Source organism: Athene cunicularia (assembly GCF_003259725.1).
Source record: "Athene cunicularia isolate RWA chromosome 1 unlocalized genomic scaffold, athCun1 chr1_part2, whole genome shotgun sequence".
NCBI lineage: Eukaryota > Metazoa > Chordata > Aves > Strigiformes > Strigidae > Athene > Athene cunicularia.
The window spans coordinates 53,505,516-53,518,654 of NW_020799092.1; the positions used below are offsets into that span (position 1 = coordinate 53,505,516).

Consider the following 13,139-nt stretch of genomic DNA (forward strand, 5'->3'; position numbering starts at 1 on the left):
TATTTGCAAGATGAGAACTGTAGATCAGAAATACATGGAGGCTGTTTTAAAGAACATCTATAAAGAACTGCGTCTTTATACTTTTTTTTTTTTTTAATAGAAAAGCAATAAAGCAAATCAAGATGACTCTGAAGTGGTACTCAATACTCAGTAGTCTTCGCTGACATTTTCTCTGTACTTAAACGTTTAATTTTAAAACTCGATATTTATGAATCACTCAGGCTTGTATGAATTATTATACTGATCTCCAGAATAATAGGACACTTCAACAAAAAAGATATTTTTGAAGTAAACAATACCAACCTTTTCTTGTTTAGTGTGATCACATGACATTGTAGACATGGAGAGCTGAGATCCACATAATGTACTAAAATCAGGGATTAAGAAGCAATGATTAAACCTTACACTATTATCTGGAAAGACTATAAAGGATGCAGCCTGAAACTCAGAATGTTTAGTTACAAAGAAGAGGAAGAAAATGTCCAACACAAGAATTTGAAATGGAAGGACAAGTCATCATTTAGGTTCTTCATTTGTACTTACCACCCAAATCTAATTAATAAAAATAAGCTTTTTTTTCTGTTTAACTTGCTATTTAATATAGAGGCATATCAAAGGCATTACAATAGAGCAAAAACAATGCTGGTTTAAATTGGTGGTATAAAGACTAAATTTTTTCTGTTTTCACATGAAAACTAACTACTTTAAGAAAAAAAGTATAATTTTGTGCTCAGCTAATCAAGACTGTAATTTTAAATTTTTTAAAAATACGTACTGGAAGGTGTCATAAGTAAAGATCTGTACACAAATTTAGTGCTTGTGTATGTTACTACTGCCACTGTTCTGCTAACTCCTCTTCAAACATTAGCAAGCTGGAAATAGGCATATCTTAATTTCCATTTACCATGATTGTGACCTTAGCTCTTCCACAAAGAAAGGGTCTTAATAGTGTGTTTAATAAGGACAGTAATACTTCTTTATTGCCACAATTTATCTTTGCGATGCCTATAACAACTACTGTATTAAACCTAGTATCTTTTATGCTGGCATTGCTACATAAAATGTGTTAATTAGTTTACTCTCTACTTCTTGTTATCATTATTTAGTACAGATCAATAATTCTTTATACAAGGATTCTCCTTGTTTTCTCAACAGGGCAAAGAGAGCAAAGAAAATAAGATAGACCAACCCTTGTGGGTAAGACAAAAGCAGTTTTAATATAAGCAAAATGAAGCAAAGGTCCGCATGCAGAAGAAAAAAAAATAAAACAGATTTATTCTCTACTTCCCATGAAGAGGCGATGTGGGGCCTTCTCAGGAGCAGGGCTCCCACACACGTAGTGGTTGCCTCAGAGGACCAAGGGTGACCCACCCCTTCCTCCTTTCTCCCAGCTTTATACTGAGCAGACGTCACATGGTCTGGAATATCCCTTTGGTCAGTTCGGGTCAGCTGTCCTGTCTGTGTCCCCTCCCAAGATCTTGCCCACCCCGTCCCACTGGGGGAAATATCAGAAAGAGCCTCGGTGCTGTGTAAGCACTGCTCAGCAGGAGCCACAACACCATCAACACCCTGCCAGCTCCCAGCATAAAACACAGCACATGAGGGCTGCTATAGGGGAAAACCAATTCCAGCTCAGCCAGACCCAGTACAACTCACCTTCAAATGCCAAATCTTTCCTTCCATTTCTTTCTGGTACTCACATCTATTGTATTGGCAATAAAATTACATGGCATACTGCTTTGTGATAATTGCATGCGTGATTGTGCAGGTAGAGTACATTGCCTATAGTGCTATAGTCTGTATTATAACTGTCTGGGTGTAATATTTACTGAGTGTGCAAACTAACATTAGTTTTGGGTTGAGAACAATTGTACTCAAAACTAAAAATATTCCAGTAAGAAATATGAACCCATTTTGAGCCTGTTGCTTCATTAGCTGTCAAAATTAACTAGTCTGTATTATAACAAAACTTAAAGCCATGTAATTTCTGTATCAGGTAGCCTTTTTTTCATTTTCTTTTATCACTATTGCAATGGTGTGTAGCATTCCCATGCAGGGATCAGGATTCCATTGCACTATGTAACCTGTGGGTGCTTATAACAAAAAATAGTGCTTATTCTAATTTTGAATTTGAGTTTGGATTTGTGTAATCCAAATATTTTTCTTTACCATCTCATTGTCAAATATCTTCAAAGTATTAATTTTATTTTCCCCTGAAGAACTGGGTATAATTCTTAGTCTTTGTTTTCAAATAATATTTTCCTCTAGTCTCTTCTTTCTACTAATCTACATTTTTTAGCTCTGAATTAGCTGTAAAAGACCACAGTTTTATATATCCTGTTAAACAACATGGTGTCAACTGTCAGTTCTGTGCATGAGAGAGGGATTTTCTTAGTTCCTGAGTTCGGTGGGCTTTCTGTTGAAACCTTTGGGATATCTGTTTGTATAACAGTCATGCTGGTTTTCCATTAGGCAGAGGAGGAGAACTCAGTGGTGACAGGATGATTTGACAGAAACTTAGCAGATGGATTTTATAGGGTTTTGTTGTCACATGGAGCTAGGTTCTGTGCTCTTCACCACAGACACAAATAGGAAGGAGGTTAGGTGATAAATATTGCTGTTAATACACTTGTTTTTTTTTCTAAAGTGGTAAGCAGGAGGGCCAGCTGAAGCATTGCAGAAGAATCTCATGGTATTTGAGTGAACAGGACCAAAGAAAGAGTTATTCAATGTTAACAAGTGCAGACTAATACACATGGGAGTGAACACAAAGAAAATGTCCAGAGTCTTGTACATTAACATCTGATTCACAACTTCTCTGAAATTTTGAAATCACTGAAGGTAATTCAGTGATTAATTCAGTGATCACAAAAGCAAGCAAAATGCTAGGAATAAAAAAGAAATAGAGAAGAAATTAAGGAAAAAAATGTGCTGATTCAGAAATCCATTTTCTTCCACTCCTGGGCATTTTCAAGCCACCCCTCGCCCCAGCACATGAAGAAAGGTAGAGCAAAACTAGCAGAGTTGAACAAGGGCAACAGGGAATGAAAGATCATTAGGAGAATATGAAATGTTGCTGAAGGTTTATGTAGGTGTTCAAAGACCGACAATTTCAAACAGTCCAGAGGCAAATCCATGGAGAAAAAAGAAACCCGTAAAATGCTCTTAAACTGAGGTACTCATATAGCCAGTGACTTAAACTTTCCACCCTCAGATTTATGGAAGACTATGCTATTTGTGTGATTACTGTTTGATTGCCCTATTTTTATACACTTCCCTAGGTTATTGCTTCTTGTTATTGTTAGCCAGGGCACTTGAGGGGTGTTTCATCTGACCATGTGAAGTCTTTCTTGTGTCGGTAGATTTTAAGAGAAAGCTCAATACTTTCCCTTCATTTTTGAGTGTCTGTGCATGTAGGAGTCCTGGTGGAGTCCAAGAACTCAGTCTGAGTGGTTTTGTTTCCCTGTTAGCCCTTAGCTGTGCTTTAGTTAACAGCTTTTCTTCAGTACCTGTGGCCACTTTGCTCCAAATACAGAATCAAAATTAGCTGTTTCTTCAGAGATTTCAATAATATGCTTAGCTTTATTTGTACTATTTTGATGTTTGTGTTATGTGTTATTCCATTAAGTGCCATGCCAAAGGCTGTGCATCTTTGTTCAGCTCTGTGCATTTATGCTCTTGTTCAGTGTTTTTTGCATCAGATGAGTACAAAGATATTTTCATTGATTCTTTTTTCCCTCACCTCCTCCTTTAAGTGCCTTTGAAATAAATTGCATAACCTTCTGCAGTTGCCACACTGGGCCAGTATTCTATATTTAAGTTATCTCTTATAATATTATCTACTGTCTTTGGTCAGCAAAAAAAATCTTCAGCCTAGTTTATTCCTTTCAGTAACTTGCTACTACAATTAAAGATTAACAGCTCTGTTCTTCCAGCCCAAACAATTGCTGTTCCTGAGTACTCATGCTAAATAACTGTATCAGCTCCCTGTCTATGTTGAGTAGCAGTTCCTGCCATACATACCTATCTTTGGAAAGTTGGTTTGTTGAGGCAGATAGATGCTTGTTTATTTGGACTTTTAAATGTTTAAATAGGTCATTGCAAGAGACCTAAACCAAAAATGAACAAAAAGTAGTGTAGCTGGGCAGAGCTGAACTGGCTGACAAGAGTATCTTCATAGTTCTCTTGGCATCAGTGAGAGTCAGCAATTGCAAAGGAAATTAAGTTGCTCTACTTTTCTCACTAAACGTGTTGTAGTGATTCTTCAGGCTACAAACTAATATTGACTGTAAGAATGCATAAACCTAGACTTTTACAGGTAACATCAGTTTTGCTTAGGAAAACTGACCCTTTCATGAGGATTGCTTTAGCGCTTAGTGTCACATCTGCTATTGTTAAAGTAGGAAAAAATGGGACCATTTATACAATGCCAGTTTAATAAAGAAGTGTCTGGGGGATGGGAATGGGCTGAAGTGCAGGTAAAATTATGAGAGGAGAAACGTTAGATTGTCAACAGCAGTTGTATTGCTCCAGGTAATACCATCATCTGTGTGCTTCCATCTCTCCATGCTGCTTAGTTTTATGGGATAAACTAAATTCAGTGTAACCCAACCATCAGTCTTCAGCCAAGTCACTGCCTTTCCAGCAAGTTTTATTTTTTAGATATCCTAAGTACAAGCCTCAACAGTTGTACAGGGCAGATATGTTGTTCCAGGAGCAGCATGGAACCAATGAAGATGTATTTCCTATGGTTTTGTACCCTCTCCCACCTGTGGTTCACTATAGGCTCCAGCTTACCCTCAGTCCCTGGGAGCACCCTTGTCAGACAGCCATGGGCACACACTGGGGCTGCTCTGAAGCACTACATGGCTGGCCAGGCACTGCTGAACCATGTGTGTGGTGGATAGCAGAGTCTCATTCACCTCGCTGTGCCTCTTCCTTTACCTGAACAGAAATTTGTCACAGAACTTTAGGAGCTTCCCAGGTCCATCTCTGAAGCTCCATCCCTTTGTTTCAAAGTCTTTATGGAGAGTGGGGTACAGCACTGCCCCATTAGCTTATTTTACTAGGAAAAAATGATAAATGGCTATGAATTTTTAAATTATTTTTCAAATTTGCTATGTGGACGTGGTACCAGATTATCAGATTTGGTGTGTTTGCCAGAAGATAATGCATATATGTGAATTTTATAGGGTGAAAGATGTCATACATTGATTCTTCTGCCTGATAAATAGTTAATTAAACTTCCTTTAACTGTACACGTTTTTAAATTCCCGCATGACAAAAATAGTAGACTTAGGAGAAGGTCTTTTACTTAATTCTTCGGGTATTTTCAGAAACTGAAACTCAGAAGGTTCCCTTTGAACATCAGGAAATGGGTTTTTCACTGTGAGGGTGACTGAGCACTGGCACAGGTTGCCCAGGGAGGTTGTGGAGTCTCCATCCTTGGAGATACTCAAAAGCCAACATGGACCTGGGCAACCAGCTCTAGGTGGCCCTGCTTGAGCAGGGGGTTGGACCAGATGACCTTCAGAGTTTCCTGCCAGCCTCAACCATTCTGTAATTCCATGAAATTTCGTTTTTCTACAGAGGTGTTCATGTTGCTGCAGGATCCAGGGACATAGTTTATTCTCCTGCTGCACAATTTAAATTCATATCACCAGAGCCAAGAAGGCCCATGATGTTTTCTTTTCAGTTCTCATCCTCAGAGTGAGGAACTATTGTGGAGCTTTTTCTGTTTGCTTTTACTCTCCTTTTGCTATCCAAAATGGATGTAGCTAAAATCAAAGATACATACTGAAATTGGCATTTGCTTCCAAGATAAACCCTTATCAAAGACTGAGATATTATTTGTTTGGAAAATGAACACAGTGGTTTCTTTCTGGAGAACTGGAATTTAGTTAGGCTGATGGGGTCAGCTGTTGAAATCTGTTGTTCACACAGTGTTTCTTAATGAATTACACTAATTTATACCAGTGGAAGAGCTTATGAATTTACACTTCTGTTGCTTAAATGGGGGGACACACATATACCCTGAGTCAGTCTACTTGTTTGCAATACTACTGCAGTACTGTGCAATCCACCCACTTGTTGAACAAACAGCAGCAAACCTGGAGAACATAAGCTGGTGACTCACCTCTGTGTGAGCAACCTACGACTGACTGGTGCAGTGTAATACAAACATGGGCCACTGACCTTCCCACATGGGGCATGGCTGGCCCCTCCTCAGAATATCTACAGTTAGGAAGTGTTGCAGTGGGCATAAGCTTCCATGTGACAGTCATCTTTATCAAGAATAGTCTTCCTTTATCAAAGAACACTGAGATGTTGATGGGGAAAAAAAAAAAAGGCAAGACAGATGCATACAGACCTTCAAGAGTTAATCAGGAAATGATAGCATAATTAGGAGAAATCAGCATACAAAACAGTTTGTGCTATACAGTCTAAAGCCTTCCTGATAGTATGAGAAATGTGGTGAAGAGCATAGCTGGGTTCATATCCACAGGTAGACTAGGTAGTGAGAAGAAAAGTAGGTTTCTCATCATAAAACTTCCTTTACTAATAAGCAGAGCACTTGTGTCTGTTTGACTTGGTGTCATCTGAGAGTTTCAATTGGAGCAGATACTTGAGAACTGTCCTATGTTAACCTCCTACCATCCTTCTTAGAAGTAATGCTTTCGACTTGCTTCCAAGCACCTTGTTGCTGGAATGATCCATGCAACAAAAGTGGACCTAACAAAACAGGTTTTACATGTACTGCCCAAAAGTACTCCAAGAGATGTAATTTGTTCACTTAGTCAAAATTAATTACTCTTTTTACTTATTTTAGATACAGAGTGTATTTTGGAGCCTCTGTCTCTGCCGGAAAGTCCAGATGGTGGTGCTGCTGTAGAAAGTTGTCCCTATGTGCCATGTATTTTCTGTGAAGAATGCTATCTCTTAGCTGAACAAAACCAGCTCCTGAAGCACATGATTATTGAACACAAGCTTGTCATAGCAGATATGAAACTGGTTGCAGATTTTAGAAGGTAAGGGTTTATATTGTTTAAAATGAGTGTGTATGTGTGCAGATATAGAAAACTTCAGAAAACTAGAGATCATCTTTTTAAAATACTTTTAAAAGAAGTGGGGTGTTGCAGGGTGATTTTTATTACTATTTGATGAGCTTTTTGTTGCTGAGTCATAAGGTTGTTTTCCTGTCCCCCTCCAACTCCCCATCCCCTAGATGTTGCTGGGACCAGGGAACTTGATACTAGAATACAGGGCAATTCCTGTGTTAAGACATTCTTTGACATATCCTAGGGACTTTTCAGGTCGTGTCACTAATCAACAAGTTGTATACAAATTAGAAAGCTGTTTATTTCATAAGCACATTCTAGACAATCAACTCTCATAATTTTGGGTTTTATTCATATAGGACAAGATTATTTCTACCACTGTACAATGTCCTAAAGCTGTGTATTGTATGCAGAAGCTGCTCAGTACAGGATCTCTCACATTCTGGGATGAAATTCATTTTCCCTATTTTAAGGATGCCAGTATTTCTCCATAGAAATCACATTTAATCCTTAACTATACTTTACAGTACTGTGATCTACATACAACTGTGACCCCTACAGCTGTGTCATTGATCATCTCAGCAGGGTCATGTTTGACTTTGTTAACTTCCTCCAATAGTTGGCATGGCCCCAGCTGGCTTGTAACTTCAGAGACTAGACACTTTCTTGGCATTTTGCTTTCACACACAGTAATGTATGGGCCAGGCGGTAGGCTAGATGGTACCTGCCAGTTTGTAGATAGATCTGTTGCAGTGTTTAAATGTTAGCTGGATGATTTCTCAACTCGAAGGAGTTTTCTCGTAGGTTTTCTGTGATTAATTACTCAGCCAAAGCCAATAACTTGTGTCTATGAAGATGCAAAAAAATGAAATATTAAGATGAAATTTTGGATTAAAAATGTCAGCCATATAAAGCCTTATTTGGATGTATGAGCTTGATGTTGCTTAAAATTGAAAACTGATACTTATTTTTGTTTGGTTTTATGCTGAAAGCAGGCAGAACAAGAAGACAATGTTCTTTGGAGATAATGCTAGTTTCTTCAGATAAATAAAGTGATCAGAGCTGCTCGGTTATGGACTACCAGTTTAAGTGTGCTTGGGGGATTATTCTCCATTAAAAGAAATGTGTTTTAAAATCACCTTTTTGTGAAAATGACCATGTAGATTCTTTTTGCTGCTAATGCAATCAGAAGGTAGCCAGATCTCATAGAAAGTAGCCCCAGGATGTGAAATGCTAGGAGTTGTTACTCTGAAGTATGCCTTCTTTTATTTGCTATAGTGAATGCTAGTAAAATAGTCTAATACTGTGCACAAAAAAAGGAAGTATAATCTGAGGTGTTAAAGTGTGGGAAATGCAGGGAAACAATGATGAAAACATCGGGGGTTTTTATACTTAGCAACAAGTTACAATCAGTCTTAAGAAGACATTTCTTGACAGAGCTGCAAGAAGTGGAGAATCCAGAGAAGAGCAATGCTAGTGGAAAACTTTTTTTTAACTTGGAAGAATAAAGATAAGTTGGCGTGAGAGCAAGGGAAGAAGATAAAGGGAATAAGCTTCCACTGCATGATGACACAATCATTCATGGACACTGATCACTCATTCTCTGTCCCTGGATGTATGACAAGGCATTGGCTTTATGTGATGATCAGTTATTTGAGTTAAGTCTTACAATATGAAATCCCTTAACAGTAAGCTTCATGACACAGGTGATTATGGTTAGGTGAGTTTGTCCATACAGTGTTCATTTATTTCAGTGCAGGGGGCAGACTAAATGACATCTTGAAATCCCTTCATTTGCACATTGATGTCCTAAAAGCTCAAGGATGACTTATTCTGTAAGACTTCCTGTTTTATGTAGCAGCAAGACTGTTTCCTTGTGCATTATAAACAGTGGAGTGGGGGAACAACAAAGTGCTCACCTCTCACTGACACCTAATGATGCTTCTGAATGAGCTTCAGCCATACATGCTGGCTTAGCTGTCTGCTGTACCAGAGGTTAATCCTCTTTGTGTCAGTTAGCAGAAACAAGTATGTGCGAATTCCTTGGCAGATGCAGCTGAAGTCCTCAATATATAAGTTATGTGGTAGATAGAGGTAATATGAACCACCACAGGATGTGATAGTTGTGGCAAGTAAACTTTTAGATTGCACAAGTATTAAAAGCTGCAACTATTTAGAAATGTTCTCAAAATAATGATAACTGATTTTTTATGATTCTTTTCTGAATTTGATGACATGTCAATAGGGAGCTGTCATTGAATAGTTAGCCTTTACCTTACCAACTCTCCCATAATTTATATCATGCATATGAGTCACAAGTATTAATGTAAGTATGCACTTAAGCATTTTCAGATTTTTTTTTACAGTAAGATTATGAATAATTAGCACAAGGATTGCATGGTTCCCTTCATCATATAATTGAAGGTGATGATTTCTTCTTCATTAGACAGTAACTTCTAGTTCAGTGGGTAACTAATCTCAGTTGGGGTCTGTTGATGCTGCCGTAATACAAACAATGATAGTACAAGAATGTTTTTTAACAACTGTAGCTGATGGGTTAAACCTTCAAGATGTGTTTAGAGCTTTGCTTATTCTGTCTGCTATCCCACCCCCAGGGTGTTTGGGGACTTCATTTTTCTGTCTTTCTAGTTGTCTGCCAAGCTACAGTTTTCACTGTAACTCCACAGGAGACCTGCCAAAACCCCACTTTTGACAAGTTGGTGTTTTTACTGAGTTTCAGATTCCTGCCTGCATCTTGCAGAACACAGAGCACAATATTTGGGGAATTTGAGAGTACTCTGTAGTATATCTTTTCAGTAAAGATGCATCTGAGTGGCACTTCTGTCTGAAGATGTGAATAGGTCACAGTGTTTATGTAAAACAATGCAGATCTGTTCTTCACTTTGACAGGATAGTTAAACCCAGTTTTAATGAAGATGAATTAATTTAACGAATTTGAAAACAAGATTGAAGGAAGAAAAAATAGAGACAGGAATTAAATAAAAGCACAAAACACTTGAGAATTTAGAGGATGGAAAAAAACAAGAGCAAATCAATTGTTTATTAAACTTTTTTTGATGTTTCCTTTTTCAGTAATCATGTTCCCCTTATTTTCAAAGATACATCTTGTACTGGAAGAAAAGGTTTGCAGAACAGCCCATCACAGACTTTTGTAGTGTGATAAAAACAAATTCAGAAGCACCATTAGGTAAGTATGCTCCTTGCTTACTCTCTGTTGGCCAGATCATGTGATAATTTTTGGCATATACTGCTGCTTTGTTCAGCCAAATGTGAAGTAATCTTGACACTAGGTCAGAAAGCCACAGAAGTAATGTTTAACTCTTAACCACATATTTAAACTTAGCTTTTCCAAGGATTGCAACATGTGCATCAGCACTGTACTGAGCGAGGATGAGCTCGATACATGCTTAAATGCACTGCCAAACTGGGGCCAGTTAAAATCAAGGCCTAGAAGCAGTGCTGCTTACATTGTACCTGGGGAAGCTTTGGGATCCACTGCATAAATAATTGGTGACAGTCCTTCCAGAAACGTGGAGAAACATTCCTGGGGAGCTGTCTTTTCCAGCTTCACCCTGTTCACTACCCCCACTGATGCTGCTAAGTCTTCCTGGACATCAGGGCCATGATCACCCTTCCATTCTCCTGCCACAACGCTTACTGCCCCAAGAGTGTTAGAAGACAGTATCTTCACAGTAGGAGTACAAAGACTGCCATTTTCTGGGCTCCAACATAAGACCAAAGACCATACTTCATGGTTCTGATGCTCTGGCACAGTAGGACATTCCATCATAAGGACAGTGATGACTGCAAAGGAAATGTTCTTCTCAGAAGTAGCTGGTGCATTTCTTTGGCTTCCCTTTTTCTAATAGAAAAATGTAGTTTACCTAAACACAGGTAAAAGAACATTAGGTCTTTCCTGCATCTTTAGTTCTCCATAGAGAGCTGAAAAGAGAGGAAGAAATGCATGCAGCTAGTGTCAGAGGTGGGTGGAATGTGAAAACTGAGTACAAAAGGGATGAAAAGAAATTGTTTTAATTATTCAAACTAATTTTAAGAAAAATAATCCTAGAAAACATGAAAATCACTCTAAAGACCATAACTGTGTTTCTCTTACATATATATAAGGGTTTGCTTCTGAAATTTTAACAACACTCAGTTTGAAAATTAGAAATCAAGTGCCTGAATTCCAGAGCTTGACAGAATCCTAAACCATCAATAGCCCTTCCAGAGGACAGAGAATACTTTGTAATTTGTTTGTTAACAAATTTGTTAATTTTAATGGCTAGCTCCTTGAAATGCTGGGGTTTCAACCCCAAGCCCCATGTTAAGGTTGACATATGGGTGATTCCCACAGCCCTTCACAAAGAGGGGGTGAGTTTGCCTTTAGGCTTCCCTCCAGGGAGCGGCCGGCCCTGCAGGGAGAGCCATTGGGTAAATGAGCCCCAGGTGTCCCACATTCAGTAAACAAAGGTCAGGTGTCCCACTTGGGGATAAAAGCTGGGACCCCTTGCAGGAAGGGGCAGTGTCTGTCTGTGCGGTGGAGGCACTTTGCAGAGTTCCCTGTTGGGGAAGGACCTTCTGCCTCCCTGGAACTGGGCTCCAGTCAGGTCTGGCTTTTGTAAATGTGGGCTGTGTAGAGATTCAGTATGTGGCTTCCTTAGTGTTACATATTTTGCTTGTTGACTGGGTTGTTTCCCATCCCTTCTCTGGGAGACTGCATTTCACCATTTATTCCACCCATTGTTGGTTGTGTGGTGGTGTTGTTGGGGTCAGTGGGGTTGATGTTGATTATATATAATCTGACTGACTTGTTTGTACCCCCAGTGCTCACCCATGTACTGACCCTTTTGCATCAAATACAATTTGGTTATTGGTTCATCTTTATGCTGGCTGTGTCCTTTATGCTAGGCCTGATAATTGGCAAAACACTCCTTCAAATTTGATAGCTCAGAAATCAGGGGGTTTGTCTGACTTCTCAGGCTTCTGTGTGAAAAGATTGGAAAAGCTGAAATCTAGCAAGTTTAAAATTGTGAAAGACTTAATAATGGTTACTTCAGTTCACCAATCACATAATTTCTTGATTGGTAAATGAGTAACTTTCAAATGCAAAATATATTTTTTGTAAATGGCTTATATATTCTTACATGCTGAGTACTTTTAAGGTAATTCATTTGAATAAGATTTGGCTTGTTATTAAATTGTATATGAACATAAATAGTAAAAAGATTAATAAACATAAAATGTGGGTAAAACATAAGTAGAAATGTAAATTAAGCAAGTCTCAGTGTATGTTACTAAACAGTTGTGGTGCATATCTGCAGATGGAACAAGATCTGATGGTAAAAGGTAATGTCATCAGGCAGGGTAAGGGGAGAGTATACCAAATGATGTTAACTATTGAAAACTGACATTACTTAGGGAAATAACTGAAATCTCACAGGCAAGATAAAGGTGATTTCATACTTCTTTCATGCTGACTATGTTGTAACCAATATAAAATATTAAAATTGCCTTATGTCTTCAGAAGAACTGTCATAAAAAAATAATAAAGCTGGTAGTGGGGAAAATCTGTATAAGACTTGTCTTTGTACAGCAGTATAAATGATGGAAAGGTCTTATAAATAGATATACAAATATTTAAGCAGGTTTTGTTAAATTATTAAATTTAAGTAACTGATTTCTGTAGATTAAAAAACATTCTCACGTTCTTAACACATTCCAAAGGTTTAGCAAATTATATGCCAGAAATATTCAAAGCAGCTACAACTTCCCATTCCTTACCCACACTTGTAATCTCTTAACAGAAGAGCAGGAAAATTATTTTCTTCTATGTGATGTTTTACCAGAAGACAGATTACTTAGAGAACAGCTTCAGCAAAAGAGACTGGTAAGAAACTACTGTTGTTTCATTTTCTGAGGTAAACAATTCAATAGTGTAATATATGGTAACTTAGTGGGCATTTTAAAGTGTAAGCACTTTTTGCTAGACTGCAAAATTCTGATTTTTTTTATACTTTTTTTAAGCTCACTTCCCTAGCTGCTGTAGAAACATACACGAAC

General features: G+C 38.1%; 1 protein-coding gene across 2 annotated transcripts in view; it reads left to right on the forward strand.

The window, feature by feature from the left end:
* ZNF277 (zinc finger protein 277) overlaps positions 1–13,139 on the forward strand; it is a 60,375-nt gene that overhangs the window by 4,451 nt on the left and 42,785 nt on the right. For both annotated transcript variants that reach the window (XR_003400387.1, XM_026868241.1), the window contains exons 2-4: positions 6,830–7,028; positions 10,178–10,266; positions 12,884–12,966. Coding sequence is in view for 1 of the 2 variants with exons in the window: in XM_026868241.1 (XP_026724042.1) it covers positions 6,970–7,028; positions 10,178–10,266; positions 12,884–12,966 (231 nt within the window). In the remaining variant the exon portion in view is untranslated. The remainder of the gene's footprint in view (positions 1–6,829; positions 7,029–10,177; positions 10,267–12,883; positions 12,967–13,139) is intronic.